General features: G+C 40.8%; 1 protein-coding gene and 1 non-coding gene across 6 annotated transcripts; one reads left to right on the top strand and one right to left on the bottom strand.

Moving 5' to 3' along the window:
• Window positions 1-794: 794 nt before the first annotated feature.
• On the bottom strand, window positions 795-17349 carry LOC110508962 (septin-2). Of its 5 annotated transcripts, none has more exons than XM_021589890.2 (13): window positions 17192-17349; window positions 14934-14976; window positions 12214-12328; window positions 10811-10897; window positions 10498-10621; window positions 9973-10107; window positions 5623-5740; window positions 5157-5258; window positions 4620-4765; window positions 4020-4136; window positions 2924-2996; window positions 2567-2664; window positions 795-2376 (listed from the first exon to the last, which is right to left on the bottom strand). In XM_021589890.2, the coding sequence occupies exons 2-12, from the start codon at window positions 14955-14957 to the stop codon at window positions 2578-2580; spliced, it is 1128 nt and encodes a 375-aa protein (XP_021445565.1). In that variant the 5' UTR covers window positions 14958-14976; window positions 17192-17349; the 3' UTR covers window positions 795-2376; window positions 2567-2577. The 5 variants fall into 5 exon arrangements, with proteins under 5 accessions (XP_021445565.1, XP_021445566.1, XP_036821998.1 ...); XM_021589891.2 differs by having other exon boundaries at window positions 4053-4136; XM_036966103.1 differs by lacking the exon at window positions 14934-14976 and having other exon boundaries at window positions 17192-17348.
• Window positions 17350-20049: 2700 nt separating this feature from the next.
• On the top strand, window positions 20050-20121 carry trnap-ugg. Its single transcript has one exon. It is a non-coding gene; the product is annotated as a tRNA-Pro (tRNA).
• The last annotated feature ends 1446 nt before the right edge of the window (window positions 20122-21567 follow it).

Genomic DNA, 21567 nt, shown 5'->3' with positions numbered 1-21567 from the left:
GATTCATTTTTTTAGAAACAAACTTGTGGTTAGTATTGTTTTGGCCAGCATACCAACTACTAAGCTTTAAATAATATATACACATTTGGATTAGTGTGAGGAGCTCTTATACATGTTCTCTATTGATGAACGTTGTATTTCAAACTGAACAGGATCACTGAACTCATGAATCTAAATAGATGGGCAAATTAATGTGTTTATGTATTTTTTTCCTCCCCAATTTCATGCAATCCAAATTGGTGGGCAAGTAACATTTTTAAAAGAGGAAAGAAGTCAGTTGAATGGATCAGTGACAGCCAAAAGCTAGCAGAAAGTGGTAGGAGGAGGAACATCCGAATCATTTGTGTAGTAGATTTGAGCCTAAGGTTACTGGCATACATGTACTTAGTCAAGGAAGGTGTAGCAACTCTGCCTGCCAGAGGCAAGGAGACAGACGTGAGGTTGTGACAATGATGTAGTCGAGGAAGGTGGCGGGGGTGGAGCCGTAGAAGTGAGTTTAGTCAGCATGTTCTCCTTCAGTCTGTGGTCGAAGAGTGACACGGTCAAATCACCGGGAGAACATTACCAGACGGAGGATATGGTAATCTGTAAAAAGAAAATCTGGATAGAAGATTAGATAAGGATTTATCCCGTGGCTAGACGAGCCACTAGGCTTGAGGTGTGGTATATTCTTAGACAATGAAGCAGAATGCCTTGATACAGCCTTTAGCTGTTGTACATTGGCCATATACAAGCCCCAGAATGACAAATGACGCAAACTAGAATCTAGCTCGAATAAAAACATTAATACAAGATGGTATACATCAAGGGTTTTATTTGACAGTGATTAGATTAAAAACCGCATAAACCGGAATGTTAAGAACTCGGGCTTGGCTTGAGGGAGATATGGGCAAAGCTGGTGACAAACAAACCAGATCACCATGACGATAGCCATAGCAACTAACTGGTCCTGTCCAACATCCAAATGTCAGTCTTAACCCATTGACACACACAGCCATAAAGAACATAAGATATGGATAGATATCATATAGCACGACGTACAGTGTGCCTTTGCAGCATGACCTCTCACAGACTGGATGCACTTTATTCCACAATCATCAATATCATGGGAGACACACACGAAGAAAAGCAATGTCACCTGCAATACATGAGCCTGGTCCGAACATCAGTAATTCAATTTACTTTTAGTTGGCCAGGACTTTCGCCTCAAATATCAAACCACTTTACAATATGTTAAAACCTGGGGGCATAGGGAGCCTGGGCCCATATTCAGAGCGTCTCAGAGCAGGAGTGCTGATCTAGGATCAGCCCTTACGGAAAAAAAAAGATTGTTATTTCAGCATACCTCAGTTATACTTCACTTTCTTACTACAGTAATGTTGCACTCTAACTGCAGTTATTCTGCAATTACCGTGTCCAGAATACCACAGTCGACTGCAGTTACAATACAAAAAAAGATTGCAAGGTAGGTCTGTCAGTCTATATGATCATATCATAACGATCTAAAAGACTAGACTGATTCTAGATCTGCTCTCCTACTCAGACACTTTACAGGCCCAGGATTTATAGAGGCACATACAGTAAAAAAAAAACACCACAGTATGTCTCCTTCATTGGTTCAGGGCTACAGGATGACTGGGAAGGTCACAGTGTCATGCATTTCAGTCATAACCAGTCGTTTGAACACAACATCAGACAGGGTTAAGCGTTGCATGCAGGGGAGTGGGAGAAAGAACCCTGTCAATGAATCCATGGATTAAGAAAATAATTTAGCTGCTTTTCGAAAGACTAGATCTTTAAGAAATATCTTTAAAGAATTCTCCAACATTGGCATGACAACCATTAAAGAAAAAAACATTATGGTTTTAGCTGTATGGCTCCATGAAAGACAGAAGAGAGTTGCTAACTAAGTTGTCCTTTCCCACTTGGAACTTGGAGCCACAGTTGGCAACATGATTGATAATTTTGTGAGTGGTTTTAGATGGGGCCCAAGTGGACAGCCTTGAAGAGCAGCAGCTTTTGTCTTTCTCAACATAAAAAAAAATAATGTAACAATGTCCGCTATAATAAGAGCATACTCCAGGTTAAAGGAGGGTTATTCTCCATTTGGTGACTAACTGGCATGGTCCAATAGTATGGAAGAAATTAATAATAAGCCATATGGAATATTAAAGAAAGTGTAAATATAAAACATAATACTGCTTATATAAAAATAAAAACAAGAAAAACTCAAAATAATTCCAAGTAGGAGCGAAATAAACTAAAAAGTAGCAAGCAGTACGAGACAAAGACCAGTTATCGTTCTCATTTTCACACCCTTCTCTTCCGCAATCCTTCCATCCATGTCTGGTCAAGCTCAAATAACAGCTTGAAAACCTGCAAGGAAAGACAATACCATAAAATTCTGACTTGTATTTCCTAACTTTGGATGTATATGAACACTCAATGGATCAACAAATCTGCTCGAGTATCTCTGAATAGGTCATAAAAATAATATTTACAGGGTACATTTCAGTCTTCACAGCACAGCTTGGTTGTGCGGAGTGTCAAATGGACTTGTTGTTACCGTGGTGTATTTCACACATGCTGGACATCTCCCGCGCCGTCAGGCTTGATTTGCATCTGAGCCTGCATCTTGGTAATCATCTCCTGCATCCTCCTCAGCTGCACAGAACACAAAACAACATTATGACCAACACATAGAAGAGTGACTAAAATCCCCACCCCCCCTCAAAACAACTACCTCATTCACATGAAATAAACATCACAGTCCTTCAAATAAAAGTGAGGGTGTAGGATGTAATGCGAGGGGCCATTCAAGATTGTGTGATACTCCCATAAAGGTGAACAGGCAGAGAGAGAGACATAGTAGAACGGTAGTGGGAGTGATGAATGAGAGGGAAATGAACGGTTAGCTATTTACCTCCGCCTCCTTCTCCTGCAGGATCATGTCCTTGTCCATTTCCTCCGGCTCAGGCCCCTGGCCCTGCCCCTGCCTGGAACATAGACACGGGTTTGGTGAGTTTGGCTCTTTAGGCTGAAGTCCCAATCATGGGGGAGACTTACCGTAAATATCCAAAGACAGACACTGGAAACCTCGTACATTTCAAGTTCTTGCAAGTCTGTTTTTACATGGGTTGTGCTATCAGAAGAAAATACACTTTAATACTCCCATTGTCATTCATACAATGAGCAGAAAAGGTAGAGGACAGAAAACCCCACCATGCATAGGTCTCTGAAAGGCAGTTTAGTAAAAGCCCAAATCTGGTGTGTGTGTGTGTGTGTGTGTGTGTGTGTGGTTTCTAGCATTTAAGCAGACGTGACTAAAGCAACACGTAGAAAGAGGGGCAGGAGGTTAAAGGTAGAGCAGTGGACAGCTGGCTGCTAAAGTGAAAGAGGGCAAGCTGCAGAAGCAAGAAGAGAGGGTCGGGGGGTACCTCCAACAGTTCACTCATGGGATTGGACAGACCAGAGCATCATTGGGCTGATGACAAGCCAATGGGAAGGCAGTAAAATCACTCCCTTCTCCTGGATTGGCTATAGGGGAAGGTCTCAAAAAATCCAAAGGGTCCAAACTCTTAGAGTTATATGATACCCATACAACCTATAACAGACTATGTACTGGTTAAAAACCCATAGTCCACTAGGATATTCAACCATAACCCACTACCAAGGTCCAATTGTTGTAGAATGTACATCCAAAATTATACATCCTGTTAAAAAAAATATGTATTTTACAACAGTGTAATGTTAAACACATTTAAATGCGAATGATCACCTAACTACGTATTGACAGAATTTTGCCCCAGACAAGTGCCACTGTCTGAGACAATGGATTAGTTACCCATTCATTGTCGTATAATCAGGTAAGTCATTCAATTCCAAGTCAGTCAACTGAGTCTTGTGTTAAATTGTGTCAACATCATCTGTTATATGTGGCATTAAGTCCTTGGCTGTATATTACTATGTATGGAGGTTGGGGTGGGGGGGTGCAGAAATGCAAGCAGACAGGTACGTACGCAGGAGACATAACGTAACCATGGGAGGACAACCTGCCGCCCCGTTTGAGGCGCTCCGATCGGAAGTTCTCGTAGTGCAGGTCCTGGGTCACCTCCTGCAGATCCTGCATGTGGGTGCTGCGGATGGATAGGCATCAATCAATCAATGAAGCACTAAACCAACAACTTAACTCAAGTTAGTCGATCACAGAAGGCTTACCTCATAATGGAATCGCCAAGCAGTATGTGAGACAGGACTGCCACTACTTATGCCTGATAAGTAACGGATTGATAAATCACACACTTAGGGCCGTGGCAGCGAATACGGATTTTTCACGTGCAGAAATCTCTGCATCTTAAACTACGGCAAATCGGGTTTCAGAAAATCCAGAACCACAGCCACTCTGTTTTTACAACTGACACAGCTTAGTAAAAGACAAGCATTCATCGATAGAGTATAAACTAAATCAACCATGAACACTAAATCAAAATCGCCACCAATTTCAAATCAGGATTCTCAAGCTGTTTTTCAATGCGGCTATTCATGTCTGATATACAAAGACCGCAAAGCAGCTCCTCAGACAAGGCCCAGTGCAGTCCCCCTATCTCCCACCCACTCACATCAGCATGGTGCGCAGCTTGAGGAAGTCGTTGTGCTCGGGGTTCTCCACTTCCACCACGCCCCAGGGGTACAGGCGACCCCGCACCTTCTTCCCCTTGGCCTCGATCTGCTGGTTGGAGCCCACCACCGCAAAGGGAATACTGGCCTAGGGGAGGAGAAAGGAGGACGAGGAAAGAGCAGAGGTTAATGATTCAAATAGCTACCATATTCTATTCAGTATGTGGCCCGTGCAGCATTCAAACCCACAACCCTAAATCAACCAACGTGAGACAATTTAAAATGTATGTAGTTTTGTCCTTGTCTATTAATGTTCTGTATGATGTCATGTTTCATGTGGACCCCAGGAAGAGTAGATGCTGCTTTCGCAACAGCTAATGAGGATCCTTTGGTGTTACCAAAACACTGAGCTAAGATTTAAAAATTATTATATATATTTTTTTTTAATCTGAAAAAAATCAAATAAATATAAGGAAAGAAGTTTTGCATTAGGAATCTTTGTAAGGAGATAAATTAGTTGAGGTGGAGGAGAGGATTACTTTGAGAGTCCTGGTCTGCTCCTTGAATTCTTCGTCCTCGTCAGACTCTGCGTCAGGGAGGTGATAGATCTTGATACTATGCTCATCAATCTCATCCAGGATCTATAGCAACATGGAGGATGGAAAAGTCATTTTGGCCATTTACTTTTGATATATATAGATATATAGAGATATAGATATAGATATAGATATATATATATATCTCTATATCTATATATATCTATATATATCAAAAGTAAATGGCCAAAATATATATATATATACACACACACACACACACACCTTTGTTCCAGAGGGATTACTTAATACAATACAGGCACATGGTGCAGTTGTGTCTTAAGTACGATAGCTACATCCACATACCTTGTTTGACAACACTTAACCTGTTCTCCTATCGTATACTTTTGAGAGTCAAGAGCTATAATATGTGTCCTATCCTGACATTGAGCTATACTGTGTTTCCTACCCTGCGCTTGAGCCTCTCCCTCTCTCGCAGGGTGAGTGTGTCGGCCTTAGCGATGACAGGGACCACGTTGACTTTGTTGTGGATGGCCTTCATGAACTGTACATCCAGAGGCTTCAGCCTGAGAGAGAAAGGGAGAGCGGGAGGGTGTAAGAACAGGGAATTCCACAGGGGGGTGCTCATGTAAAGTCAAGGTAAACTAAAATGTTGAAAATGTGATGGTTAGTATTACATTGTCAAGACTGGCATTGATATGGAACTACTATTGGTGTGTGTGTCTTAGGGTTGGGCGACATCAACCTTTGTCCTATTGTGATAAAGCATTGGCACCTATAAAATCTTGGTATATCAAGGGCCCGGCTACAGCCACGCAACTCTGCTGTCCCCAGAACTGAGTAATTATTCAATGATTCATGTTTTTGCCTAATCTTCCTATTATTATTATTATTATTATTATTATTATTATTATTATTATACATTGTAGGTAGGCTTACATACAGTGCATTCGCAAAGTATTCAGATCCCTTGACTTTCCACATTTCGTTACATTACAGCCTTGTTATAAAATGGATTCAATTAAAATGTTTTCCCTCATCAAGCTACACAAAATACCCAATAACAAAGCAAAAACAGGTTCAGATTTTTTATATGCTAATTTATAAAAAATAAACAGAAATACCTTAGATAAGTATTCAGACCCTTTGCTATGCGACTTGAAATTTAGCTCAAGTGCATTGTTTCCATTGGTGATCCTTGAGCTCTTTCTATAATTTGATTTGGAGTCTGAGGTAAATTCAATTGATTGGACCTGATTTGGAAAGGCACACACCTGTCGAGATAAGGTTCCACAGTTCAGTGTATGTCAGAGCATAAACCAAGCCATGAGGTCAAAGGACTTGTCTGTAGAGCTCCGAAACACAGATCTGGGGAAGGGTATCAAAAAATTACTGCAGCATTGAAGGTCCAAGAGCACAATGGCCTCTATTCTTAAATTGAAGATGTTTGAAACCACCAAGACTCTTCCTAGAGCTGGCTGCCTGGCCAAACAGCAATCAGGGAAGAAGGGCCTTGGTCAGGGAGGTGACCAAGAACCAAATATTCATCTCACAGAGCTCCAGAGTTCCTCTGCGGAGATGGGAGACCCTTCCAGAAGGACAACTATATCTGCAGCACTCTCCCAATCAGGTCTTTATGGTAGAGTGGCCTGCCAGAAGCCACTCCTCAGTAATAAGCCCACTTGGGCACCTAAAGGACCCAGACCATGACAATTCTCTGGTCTGATGAAACCAAAATTGAACTCTTTGGCCTGAATGACAAGCGTCATGTCTGGAGGAAACCTGGCACCATCCCTACGGTGAAGCATGGTGGTGGCAGAATCATGCTCTCCGGATGGTTTTCAGCAGCAGGGACTGAGACTAGTCAGGATCGAGGGAAAGATGAACCTGATTTAAACCTGCTCCAGAGCGCTCAAGATCTCAGACTGGGGCGATGGTTCACCTTCCAACAGGACAAAAACCCTAAGCACACAGCTAAGACAACGCAGGAGTGGCTTTGGGACAAGTCAATGTCCTTGATTGACCCAGCCAGAGCCCGGATTTGAACCCCATCTAACATCTCTGGAGGGACCTGAAAATAGCTGTGCAGCGACACTCCATCAAACCTGACAAAGCTTGAGAAGATCTGCAGAGAAAAATGGGAGAAATTCCCCAAATACAGGTGTGCCAAGCTTGTAGCATCATACCCAAGAAGACTAGGCTGTAATTGCACTTCAACAAAGTACTGTGTAAAGGGTCTGAATACTAATGTAAATGTGAGAGTTCTTTACTTTTAATACATTTGAAAAAATGAATAAAAACCTGTTTTTACCATGTCATTATGGGGTATTGTGTGTAGATTGATGAGGGGGAAACGATTTAATCAATTTTAGAACAAGGCTGTAACGTAACAAAATGTGGAAAAAGTCATGTGGTCTGAACACTTTCCAAATGCACTGTATATGCCAGTTAGGCTATACACCCCTTTTAAAGCGGATTAAAACGTACTTAAAATTAAGAATTGACTTGGCCACTTTAGTTGTGAGACAAAACCTTAAAGCATATATGCCTATAGGCTAGGCTACATTAAAAAAAAGGCTTTGTTTCTTATGCTGGGCATCATTCACAAGTGATAAGTTAATATTGTCACCCATCAGACTACTCTTGATTTAATGTTGTCTTTACCTGTATACTAAATAATGTGTGTGACATTTGTTTTGATTTAGACTGGACCTGTATGGAAACATGGGCAGTGGGAAAAAATGTCATCCATGCACTTAAACGGCAAATGGAGGACGCTTTTCCCCGTGGTTCATTTTCATGCCAGCCAGGTAGGCTATACTCCTGCTGTAAAGAGACGCAATGTGCTTAAATATTAGGAAAGTTGATAAATAAAAGTAGGCCTAGCCTATAGAAAGCTGATGGGATCCTCGTTTTCAGAGGCCATCACTCGGTTCTCACACAATTGCATAGTCTATAGAAATGTTGCGCAACATGAGCTCTCATGAATTGTTTGATTAGATTTTCTAATAAATTTGCATTGATGTCAGAGTGATTAGAGGGAGAATAGAGTGCTGAGTACCAGGCAGTTAGCAAGTTTGGTAAGCTATTAATGACCAGCAGAAACATCAGAGCTTGGACAAGCCTAATTACAGTGACTAAACAGTCATGTGGAACTTAAGTCGTCATAATTTGTGACCGGTGGTGTGGCGGTAATATGGTCACCGCAACAATCCTAGATGGAGCTTTTCACCAAAGCAGCACAAAATGTCCAGTCTCAATATCAGATGATCTAGGACATCTAGCCAGAGCCTATATATTTTTTTTTATAGAGGTGTCAAATTATTTTAACTTCTCTAGGATAGGTGGCAGCATTTGGAATTTTGGATGAAAAGCATGCCCAAATTCAACTGCCTGCTACTCATCCCCAGAAGATATGCATATTATTAGTAGATTTGGATTGAAAACACTGAAGTTTCAAAAAATGTTTGAATCATGTCTGACTATAACAGAACTTATGTAGCAGGCGAAACCCAGAGGACAAACCATTCACATTCTTTTTATATATTTTAGGTCACCCTCTTTTCAATGCGTTTTCATTGGGAATCCATATTTCTGCTTCAGTTTGTTTTCTTCCTGTATTGAACACAGATCATCCAGTCTTCAATTTTATTGATTATTTACTTAAAATACCTAAAGTTGTATTACAAAAGTAGTTTGAAATGTTTTGGCAAATTTTACAGGTAACTTTTGAGATATTTTGTAGGTCACGTTGCGCAATTTGGAACCGGTGTTTTTCTGGATCAAACGCGCCAAATGAAATGGACATATATGGACGGAATTAATCGAACAAAAGGACCATTGATGTTTATGGAACATATTGGAGTGCCAACAGAAGAAGCTCGTCAAAGGTAAAGCATGATTTATATTTTTATTTCTGCGTTTTGTGTCGCGCCTGCAGGGTTGAAATGTTCTCCCTTTTGTTTATGGAGGTGCTATCCTCAGATAATAGCATTGTTTGCTTTCGCCGAAAAGCCTTTTTGAAATGTGACATGTTGGCTGGATTCACAACACGTGTAGCTTTAATTTGGTATCTTACATGTGTGATTTCATGAAAGTTAGATATTTATAGGAATTTATTTGAATTTGGCGCTCTGTATTTTCTCTGGCTTTTGGCCAAGTGGGACACTACAGTCCCACAGAGAGCTTAAAAGCACAATTTGGCATTTTCTCTCCATTTTGATGCGAATATTATTTCAGTTTTTGTGCATACTTGCTTTTCTCCTGCCACACTACTTCATATTAAAACAATACATTTTTGCTATTATTTTCTTCTGAAATATAAATTTTCTCCATATCATGCTTCTTTAGACCTGTCTAAAATAAATAATTGATTTATTTTGAAGGTGTAGGTTAGATTACATAGATTTATTAGACTTTTTAAAATGGCTTGTAGGCTGTGTGGAAGTCAGGAGATGCTAAATGTGTTTATGTTAATTAACAGTCAATTACTGAGACCGACAGTTATTTGCGTGACAATCATCAGCTGACGAAATTTCGTGACCGCCACAGCCCTGTCTACAGTGTTCTTACATTCTATGACTTGTTTAAAACAAATTTACTGAAAAAGGTTACGCAGGCTATAGCATGGCCCTGCTATGGGTTGCCCGGTCAGCTCTATACTGTCTGGTGCCAGTCAAGTTGAAATAGGCTATGCATTGTCGGTTACATCACCATGTCATCACCATCGACGATGGCTGTCAATCAGCTTCAAAATCCAATACTATCACCCAACCCTAGTGTGTGTGTGTGTGTGTACCCATGACCCAGCGGGGAGATGAAATAGAAGCAGCAGTGAACGCGGTTGTCCACGATGTGCCGGCGGTTCAGACCGCTCTCGTCGTGGAGGTATCTCTCAAACTGGTCGTCGATGTAGGCGATGATGGTGCTGAAACTGCGGGAGAACAGAGGAAGCAGCACGGTGGTGGGACCATGTAGTTAAACACCTTGTGTGACATCGTCGTCACTTGTTACCACAGCAACAAAGTCTAAATATATCATACAACTTTATGAAAACAAACCTTTTGATTTTTGATCTTTATTTAAAGTTAGGGTTAGGTATAAGGTCAGAAGTGTGTTTACGGTTAAAATCAATTCTATAAATAGGAGCGGTTGAGCCATAATTAGGACTTTGTGACAACCATATGACATGGTTACAAAATACATCAACGGTACTCCAGCAATAACATATTTGTCCATGCACAAACAGATCATGGAGAAATAAAGTTATTACATTTGAATGGACAGGATCAGGTCCCCTGTCTATACAACCATAGCGGCGTACCAGTCCTGGCTGTTGATGGCGTCACCGTATCCGGGCGTGTCCACCACGGTGAGGCGGAGCTTCACCCCTCGCTCCTCGATCTCAACCGTAGATGCTTCGATCTGAACCGTGCGCTCAATCTTCTCTGTGGATTACAATTAAAAGGAGATAAAAGGTTAGGCTTTTACTTTCCAGACACTTGAGGCCACTGAATAAATGAGGGGTGATTTGGCATAATTGGTTTTAAAATTGATTCCCATTAGGTTATGCAGGAACAAATGACATTTTGGAGTAATAGCTGGGAGTGTGGCCGTGGTATGTGTGTACGTCATACCTGCTGCTCCGGGGATGATTCTCTCTGGGTAGAGATCAGTGAGGAACAAGCTGTTGATGAGGGTGGACTTCCCCAGACCAGACTCACCTAAACACGACACACAGAATCAATAGCTAAACTATCATTATTTTCCAAAAAAAAGGGACCAAATTAAAAACAGAATAGATTATATTGTGCCTGCATGGCAAAACAGCCAATATAAAGATAAAGGCAATATACCCGATTACCTTTAGTCTACAAACCACAAATACTACAAGAATCTACAAAATGTGTGCAGTTTTTTTTTATACACAAAATAGCCCGCTAGTTGGCAGACATCCAGCCTGGACTCTGCATATTAGCCAAGCACTAACCAATGATACACATTAGGCCTCTCATAGCCTGGGAAATGCATTAAGCTGGCAGTAAAACCAGATTTATCTAAACACACAGTCACACACAGACAGACACTTTCCAGCAGCAGAGGCCTGTCCAGCACACAGGGCCACATTCCAGTCTGGTTTATTTAAGGCAGAGGGGATAAGTGTACAATAGGGCTCTCCTCCTCCCCTACACCACACAGACAAATAGGGAGATGAGAGAAAGGAAAACCATTTCACACAGCTAAACTAGAGGACCCAGAGAAACCCTGCCTCCATCCGTTTACATAGTTGAGTCCACAGCTGGACTCAACTGTGACCTAAACCAGGACCTCTGACATCATCCCTGACACATCCTACTCTCAGACACACACATAAAAACACTAAAGGAAGCGAAGAGATTTGGAACAGTGGTTACTGAGATGTGGGGAGGGTGGGAAATGTGAAAATGGTGAGGCGAGGCTATGAGAAGAGGAAATGAATGCGTTTGTCAACTAGCTAACAACTGTCTGGGCTTACAGTCAAAGAAGTCACATTCCATTCTGTCGACAGCATGAACTGACACCTAACTGCTTAGCACAAACTAGGCCTAATCCCAGATGGATTTTTTTTCTGTAAAAAAAAAAAGCCTGTACACAGTTCATATGTTTCATACGGGAGAGATGCTATCCACCCACTCCAAATGGAGAGGAAAAAGGAAAAGTATATCCAAAATGTTAATTGATTACTGTTGCCATCCCATTCCTAAAACACTTATGATATGCCAAAACTGTGTGAACATGATCATTTAGGCACACATTCCCCATTCGAAGGCCAAGGCTCCTAATCTCTACTGAACTGAGGAAAGAACTAAAGCAAGAAAATGTCTGACTCACCAACAACCAAAGACCAGTTGTTTTGAGCTTTGCACAAAACCACTGAGTATCCATTCTGTCTAAGGCCAAACTAAGGCAACTATAGCTAGCGACTTCATACAAGCAATTACAACCCTCTCCATACAAAAACACCAGACATTATTTAGGTTACAAATATTGTGACACTCACCAACTACCATGAGGGTGAACTCGAAGCCCTTTTTGACCGACTTGCGGTGCACCTGGTTGGGCAGGTTGGCAAAGCCCACATACCCCGGGGTCTCTGGATTGGTAAACTGACCCTGCTGTAAAACACGAGACATGTTCATTAGAACTAGAGTCATTCAACCCAGGAATACCATCATTTTTACTGACATTTCCAGAGACATGGGTTGTCGTTGCTAGGGTTGGGCGTTATGCAGATTTTCATATCATACGTCCTGCCCTCAATTCGGTTTAGTACACAAGGGGGCGCCAAAACACGCTAAGAATTTAATTGGGCGTCTACCAGAATGCTAACCAAATTAGCGCAAGTAATAGCGAATTTCCATGGAGGCTGCTAGCTAAACTAGGCTAACGAGCACAAACAAAAATAAGCTAATTACAATGACAGGGAATCTGGCTCATAAAGTGATACATATATAGGTAGGCGCTACCGAATGTTTTTGTGTTGGTGAGTTTGTACATTTACAAGCGAATGTGAACGAGAGACATTGAACAATGTTGACGCATGCATTACTGGCTCTCCAGAAGCGTTAACACACTGTCTGTGTAGTAGAGTCTGGAGCCACTACGGCAACCGGCCTGCCTGCTAGAAGAAGAGTGGGAGGTTCAGAAAGCCGAGAACAGGGGGAAAAAAACGTAAGGAAATCAAGATCGCAGTGGCAGCTGTACAAATACCTAATCCAAAAGACCGTTACATTCTTAAACAGGCAGAAAGCTAACACAAAATGACGCCCCCGTCACCTAATTAATTGAGCCATTTTACTTAGATAACAGACCCCGCTAGTTTAACTTGCTAACACAATTCTTCGTTTTTCACACAGGATATTGTTTTTAAATAAAAACCATCAGAAATATCTTGCTACGTTTTGTAAACGGATCTAAAATGCTTATTGTAATTTCTGCTCGGCATCAGAAACATTTTGTGCTTCAGTTGCACTTCTAAACTCGGATGAGAACTCAGGAACGGGTATCAGCAGACAGCGCTCTGATGTGTAGCTACTTTTCTCCAATACTTTTCTCAGTGTAGCAAGGCTATTTTTCTCCAGTAAAATACAATATTAACTTTAAGCAAAACATAAGGAAAAGTAGCTGGCTACATTACTCCTATGATAGGCCAAGACGTTAGAAATATGATGGCCATGCATCATTTTTGCTTTTTTATTATAAGCACATTTACTTGTGCTCAAATGACAGCAATTAAGCTATTTTATGCCGAATGTGTTGCGCTAATGGATGTATTTTCTGTGAAGGAAAACTATAGCTGTACGTCCCTGATCACTATTGAAGAAAAAAAACACGATTTGAATGTGGTTATTTACTTCAATTGCTACAAAAATGCAAATGTATTGAAAAAACATCGTCACTATTTCTAAATACCCCGGTATACCGCCCATGCCTAGGTTGCCTAACAGACTGATACCTCCGATTCGCAGTCCGAAATTAATGCCATTCATTTGTTTGGAACACTTCCTCAAACTCTACAAGCCAGAATGTTGACTAAAATTATATTTTGACTTTACCTGTTGTCCATGCAGTTGGTCCTTTTGGAGACAATATATCCGCAGGAAAGTAACTCACCTTTTCAAAGAGCTGGTATTGCGTTCAGACTTCGATCACCTGAAGCATGCGGAGAACCACGTAAACACGTGCACGAGCTCAGCAAGTATGCACGCGTCCCGTTTCATCAGGTGATTAGAAATCTGAACGCACTACCAGCGCTTTGAAAAGTTGATTTAATTGCACTTTCCTATGGACAGGTTCTCACATTCCTTCCAGCAAAAGGACCAACCGGTAGAGTAAGTAAACATTACATTTGATTCAACATTCTGCCTTGTAAATTAGAGCTTTTGAGATTAAACCTTCCTTATCCAGACGCTCATTGATGCCCGACATATAATTTAATGCAATTCAACATCGGGTCTTCAGGCTAGGATGGACCTACAGTATATTATAGTAATCATATCTGTGGGTTGTGCAAATCACAGCAAACATTACAACCAGCAATTAGGCAGCTACTCAAGAATCAGCTGTACACAAATGAACTGTCTTGTCTCTGGAATGCATTATTGCATTCCAGTGTTTATGGCCTTAACCGGCCTATACATAACCAGGGAGAATGTGCAGTCTAGCTAAAGGGTTTAAAGTTAGGCCGATCTTTTCATCTTATGAACAGATGTAAGGAAGGGATTATTACACTAGCTTTCTATAATATAGCTAGACTAAGCCCATACATTGGAAATGCAATACAGCCATTACTGTTCACGGCTTTGTATAACTAGTGGTCCCCCTCTGTGAACAAGGGGCAGGACTGAGTGAAGCCTGAGATGGCAGTGTTCTCATGGAGCCTTTCGACACAAGTCAAGGCACAACTGTGAGTCATGGGGAAGGAAGTAGCTGCCTGGACGCTGGCAGCATCTGCTTGAGTGGCCATGCATTCTGCAATTAAGACCCCAAATGGCTTTAGGCCCGATGGTTTAATTAGAATAAATCCTAATTTGCCAAAGCATATCCCATCGCGTTAGTGCAGGCCAATTACAAATAGGCAGAGGTAATTATTGGAATATTATGAGGGAACTTTTTAAAAAAAAATGTTTTTCTGTTTTTATTTAACTGCCTGACAGTATTACATTAAAATGAGCTGTGGGGATGCAAGCATCCTATAATTGTACTCGGTCGGGAACTTACTTTCATTTTTTCCGCCTGAGACATTTTGCGCTCTTTCAACCTGCTAGAGAACAGAGAACATAAAAACAGATGTCAAATGTCAGGTACATTACATGACCAAAAGTATGTGGACACCTGCTCGTCAAACATCTCATTCCAAAATCATGGTCATTAATATGGAGTTGGTCCCCCCTTTGCTGCTATAACAGCCTCCACTCATCTGGGAAGGCTTTGCACTAGATGTTGGAACATTGCTGCAGAGACTTGCTTCCATTCATCCACAAGAGCATTAAGTGAGTTCGGACACTGATGTTGGGCGATTAGGCCTCGCTCACAGTGGGCGTTCCAATTCAACCCAAAGGTGTTTGATGGGGTTGAGGTCAGTGCTCTGTGCAGGCCAGTCAAGTTCTCGACTGGCCTGCAGTCGGCAAAACATATGTTTGGACCTCGCTTTGTACACGGCATGGTCATGCTGAAATAGGAAAGGGCCTTCCCAAACTGTTGAAAGCATAGAATCGTCTAGAATGTCATTGTATGCTTCACTGGAACTAAGAGGCCTAGCCCAAACCATGAAAAACAGCCCTAGAGCATTATTCCTCCACCAAACTTCACAATTGGAACTATGCATTGGGGTAGGTAGCGTTCTCCGGGCAACCGCCAAACCCAGATTCATCTGTCGGACTGCCAGATAGTGAAGTCACTACAAAGAACGCATTTCCACTGCTCCGGAGCACAATGGCAGCGAGCTTTACACCATTCCTGCCGACGCTTGGATTTGCACATGGTGAACTTAGGGCTGTGTGCGGCTCCATTTCATGAAGCTCCCAGCGAACAGTTATTGTGCTGATGTAGCTTCCAGAGGTAGTATGGAACCTGGTAGTGAGTGTCACAACTGAGGACAGACAACTTTTTTTTATTTAACTAGGCAAGCCAGTTAAGAACAAATTCTTATTTACAATGAAGGCCTTTTGCGGGGACAGGGGCTAAACTTTTACACGCTTCAGCGGTCCCGTTCTGGGAGCTGTTGCGCCTAGAGATTTCACTTCACAATAACAGCACTTAGTTGACCAGGGCAGAAATTGTACAAACTGAGTTGTTAGGAAGGTGGCATCCTATGAAAGTGCCACATTGAAAGTCACTGAGCTATTCAGTAAGCTGCCAATATTTGTCTATGGAGAATGCATGGATGTGTGCTCGATTTTATACACCTGTCAGCAACCATGTGTCTGAAACAGCCAAAACCACTAGTTTGAACGGGTGTCCACATACTTTTGTATATAAAGTGTACTTCTGTTTTCAGTAGAACATGCAGTACTATATCAATAGGCCTATTTATTACTTCAAGAGAATGACAACTGTGTACACTAACAAAATGGAGGACGGCATAGCCTACATGATTTAGGGGACTGTGAGAGACAGGAAGTCTGCTCTCTGCTCAGAATGACTTTTCAAAAGAATGTCTCACCACAAAAAAAAAAGCCATCCCGTACAACTTTTGACACCACGTCACAAATGCATTTGTTGCTCAAGCTGGTTTTGCCTCCAATTCAACTTTCATTGCTGTACTTTTATTTATCTAGCTAGTGACTTTTCTATAACTAAGTAACATGTTCAAACTGGAAGTGAAATTAAAACACTTAAGCCCTTTCTTCCTACAGTTAGCGGAAAGTGTGACAACCACAAGTCAGATGAGACTGAAGAGGCCAGAGAAATTGACTCGAAATAGTGCCGGGCATCTTTCTTTCAAAACTACTGAGACTGGGTTATGAAAGCGCTGTCTCAATGAATGAAAATACAACTAAATTAAATTGTAGTTACGTCAAAGAATGCCTATCTTGCAGTCTCCGTTTAGCTAAATAAAACAAAACACGAGTCTACCCAGACATTGAATCGTGCTTGAGATGCCTTGAACGTTTAAATTAGTTAGCTAGCTTCTTAGCGAGCTAGCAATACACAGAGCCATGTATTTTTAAAATATATGGCTCTGACAATACCTAGCCAGCGAACACGCATTTCAAGTCGGACTGTGTAGATATAATTTGTCAATTGTGATACATTATGATTGCCAATGGTGGCTAGCTCACAATGATTCTCCGGCAAGGTGTCTAAAAGCAAGCGTTGAAAGCTAGCTAACGTTAACTTAGCTAGCCAACCACTTTGCTAAAGTAAAGGCTAGCTAACAAGCTACTTGGGATGCGACAGGAAGTTAAAGCGACAAACCTAATTCGACGAGGCAGTGAAATATTACAACTTGCTAATAAATACAATGCAATATTTACCTTTTCGATTGTCAGTGAAAGAAAACCGAGTGATTCTGGAGGCTGGATGGACACCTCAAATTCCTGTAGACACCGAACAGTTTCTTCAGCACAGGGACCAGAATGCATTGGGCGTTGACTGTCCTCTAATAATGCAGTGCCTTTCCAAAGATACTGATACCTAATCGGTGTCCTTTTTATAAATAAAATATATGACACAAATGTAATACTACTAGCTACCAAACTTTACAATTCGTACTAATATTCCTCTTTATCACCATCTTCGTCGTTGTCATACTTCAAATCACAAGTTACAAAGTATTGGTTAGTCTGATCCAAAGTCCTTCAACTTTAATCATATAGAAAGCAATTTACCTAAAGTTTGAATAAATATGTAGAGTACGCTACGATTATTATTAATTTAACTGATTATATTAAGCCTATTTATAATAAATAATTTTTAAAAAAGAATATACTATTTTTAATAGGGTAACAAAGCATTTTATAAAACAGCCCAGTGCAAAATATGACAATGTAAAACTCAATCATCTGCCTCACCATAATCTGTAAAGGTCTGCAGCAGACACCCAACCATGACATCCAACCACTGGGTTGGCTCGAGTTACCTGGATGACTGCACTGGAGGGGCGTTTTCAAGGCTGTGAATGTAAAGTAAGAATAAGGTAGTCTACGATGGAGCCAGAAATATTGTGTGGGACTGCGTTTATTGTCCCATATGGACAAAATTAGCCAACAGACTAGGTCTAGCTGTTATAAACACTATCTTCACCACCCATGCCACCACTTGAAGTGCCACATCCTCATACAGTATGCCTAAATTCATTTGATAATGATGAACAGTTTAGTTTCAAAGCCTCAGACATGGTATGCTCAGGCTAGTCTGGCAGGAGGGCCGGTCATGGCTAGAAAGTTGTTGTTTTTTTGTGCATTTTAGCTAACCCGCCAAACCCCTTTCCTAACCTGCTACGTTAATTATCCTAACCTGCTACATTCATTATCATAACCTGCTGCGTAAATTTTCCTAACCGGCTCCGATTTTTTTTTTTACAAAAGCAGTAGCCTTTCTAGTCAAAACCAGATGGCATAGCCAGAATTTCGTTGGTGGGTGGGCCTGCAGAAACGTGGTTTTAATGATTTTGTTGGGGGGTAGCAGCTAACTTCCTGAAATGTTACACATTTTGTCATGCGGCAAAGAGAAAGTTGAACCAAACAACACAACAGCATTGTATTTATTTCTGCACAGGCCTACTACTAGATATATATTTTAAACAACATTGTTATAATGTATTTCATCTTCAACCAGCCTTATAATATAGCAATCTTGCTCCCGGTAGAATTTTTTTTTAACAAGAATATTAGCTAAATTAAGGCAAGTTGGATGAAATGGTAGCCTGTAAAGCGTTTTCTTCATAATGAAAAGGTACATTTTGTATTTTCAAGTTATGAGTTTGCCGCCAAACAACCAGATAACTGTTTAAAAGAAAACGACAGCTACAAATTCATCCTGGACAGCAACGATTTTGTGTCTTCATGATTGGTATGTAGTTATTTATACGTCGACATCTGCGGCTTTATCAAGCGTCTTGTTAGTCGAGACAAGGGATCAACTAAATTCTGTTGCGGGCCTATTTTTTTCTTGAGTGGGTGGTCAGGGGACCGGAACATAATTACAAATCATTTGTGGACTGCAAATTGACCTCAAGAAGTCCAAACAGATATGTTATTTGACTAAAACATAATCATTTCAAACCTTGCTTACATTTGTATATGATCACATCGTATTATGCGTGGGAATAGTTGGGAAGAGATTTCCAAAATCATTTGAAGCTTATTTCCTGGTGTTTTTACAGCGTTTTTGTCCTACAATGAAAATGTCTTGCTCAGAAAACTCAAAACCACCCGTGGGCCAAATTCGTCCAAATCGACCCACAGGCTGCCAGTTGAGGAACCCTGGTCACGAGACGGGTATGATTCTCATCTTTTTTTATTTTTTTTATTTTTAGTGGCTAGATAAACTTTAATATTGCAAACATATTTTGGGTTCTAACAATGTAATTGTCTGCATCATTTTCAATCCCCCATTTATAAATATTTGTATATGTTTTCCTTCTGTATTATTTTCCCTTAACCCTACCAGATATTACTCCCATACTAGGAGTAATCTAATGGACAACAATAGTTAGGCTTCTACTTCCAGTTTATACATACTATATACATTTTACGGAAACGCAATATCCCACCCTTCAGCTACCCTCAACCCCTCCCATCTATCTCTGAATACCACCCAGTTTTGATTTCTAATTGCCATATATTTTTCAACTGTGCTTAATGTTTCACAAATGTTCTGAACCTTTCTATTCTCATAGTTTCTACAGATTGGAAATTAAAGATTTTTTTTTTTTACTGAGAGTATTTATTATTGCTAGATTGACTATGGCTAGATGGACTCAAATCACCCAGCAGTGCTATTTGGAGAGTTAGCTCCAGATAAAAGTTATAATTCTTCAGCCATTCCTGAACCAGCGACCAAAAAACAAGCTACTGTACATGGCAGTACCAAAACAAGTGATCTAGTTAATGATTCGGTCTATTGGCAGCAAAGTCTGCAGAGCTGGAATGGTTGTATCCCCCATATACATAACATTATTTTGGTTGCAATCATTTTTTATAATAATTTTAATTGAAAAACAACGTATTGGTCGAGACATTATTTTGTGTATCAGTTCATAAACCATGTGCAAGTTATGAATTTCTCGCCAACAACCAGATAACTGTTTTCACAAAAATGACGGCTATAAATTCGTATCGTTATGGTTGGTGTTGTTACATATACTTTCATATCTCTGGTTTTCGCAAGCGGCTCGTTGGTCTAGGGGTATGATTCTCGCTTTGGGTGCGAGAGGTCCCGGGTTCAAATCCCGGACGAGCCCGTATTTTTGTCACCATACATAGTTCCAGAGTTTCATCACAGACAGAAGGAGGTTAGTTACAAATGTATTTTGTTTCATATTTGATAGTTTTCACATTTAATTCAACACTTCCGGTACGTTGTAGCAAAGCCATTTAAACTTTTCGACCGTCTAACATACAGTACCAGTCAAAAGTTTGGACACACCTACTCATACCAGGGTTTTCTTTATTTTTACTATTTTCTACATTGTAGAATAAAAGTGAAGACATCAAAACTATGAAATAACACATATGGAATCATGTAGTAACCAAAAAAGTTGGAATTGAAAAAGGGCTAATACATTTTTTTATTAAAAAACGATATTTTATATATATATTTATTTTTTATTTCACCTTTATTTAACCAGTTTGGCCAGTTGAGAACACATTCTCATTTACAACTGTGACCTGGCCAAGATAAAGCAAAGCAGTGCGACACAAACAGTAACACAGAGTTACACATGGAATAAACAAATGTACAGTCAATAACACAATAGAAAAAATCTAAATACAGTGTGTTCAAATAAGGTAAGATTAGGCAATAAATAGGCCGTAGTGGTGAAGTAATTACAATTGAGCAGTTAAACACTGGAGTGATAGATGTGCAGAAGATGAATGTGCAAGTAGAGGTACTGGGGTGCAAAGGAGAAAATAAATATATGGGGATGAGGTAGTTGGATGGGCTATTTACAGATGGGCTATGTACAGGTGCAATGATCTGTGAGCTGCTCTGACAGCTGATGCTTAAATTTAGTGAGGGAGATATGAGTCTCCAGCTTCAGTGATATTTGCCATTCGTTCCAGTCATTGACAGCAGAGAACTGGAAGGAAAGGCGACCAAAGTAGGAATTGGCTTTGGGGGTGACCAGTGAAATATACCTGCTGGAGAGCGTGCCGCGGGTGGGTGCTGCTATGGTGACCAGTGAGCTGAGATAATTTCTGTTTGAAAAAGCTAGCCTTTGCTTTCCTAACTGCCTGTGAATATTGGTTCCAAACTTCCCTGAAAAGTTGCATATTTGGGGGCTATTTGATGCTAATGCAGTACGCCACAAGATGTTTTTGTGCTGGTCAAGGGCAGTAAGGTCTGGAGGGAACCAAGGGCTATATCTGTTCCTGGTTCTACATTTTTTGAATGGGGCATGCTTATTTAAAATGGTGAGGAAAGCACTTTTAAAGAATAACCAGGCATCCTATACTGAAGGAATGAGGTCAATATCCTTCAGGATACCCGGGCCAGGTCGATTAGAAAAGCCTGCTCACTGAAGTGTTTTAGGGAGCGTGTGAAAGTGATGAGGGGTGGTCGTTTGAGTGCAGACCCATTACGGACGCAGGCAATGAGGCAGTGATCGCTGAGATCCTGGTTGATGACAGCAGAGGTGTATTTAGAGGGCAGGTTGGTCAGGATGATATCTATGAGGGTGCCCCTG

This window comes from Oncorhynchus mykiss, chromosome 28, assembly GCF_013265735.2.
Source record: "Oncorhynchus mykiss isolate Arlee chromosome 28, USDA_OmykA_1.1, whole genome shotgun sequence".
Taxonomy (NCBI): Eukaryota; Metazoa; Chordata; class Actinopteri; order Salmoniformes; family Salmonidae; genus Oncorhynchus; species Oncorhynchus mykiss.
This window is presented reverse-complemented; position numbering and strand designations above follow the sequence as displayed.

What these genes read in the sequence shown, in the direction of transcription:
- LOC110508962 (XM_036966103.1), bottom strand. Translation starts at nt 17,299, where the DNA reads ATGCATTCTGGTCCCTGTGCTGAAGAAACTGTTCGGTGTCTACAGGAA. An exon ending in GCCATCAACAGCCAGGACTG is followed by an intron (nt 10,108 to 10,497) that starts GTACGCCGCTAT and finishes GTTCTCCCGCAG; the next exon opens with TTTCAGCACCATCATCGCCT. An exon ending in GGTTACGTTATGTCTCCTGC is followed by an intron (nt 2,997 to 4,019) that starts GTACGTACCTGT and finishes TCTATGTTCCAG; the next exon opens with GCAGGGGCAGGGCCAGGGGC.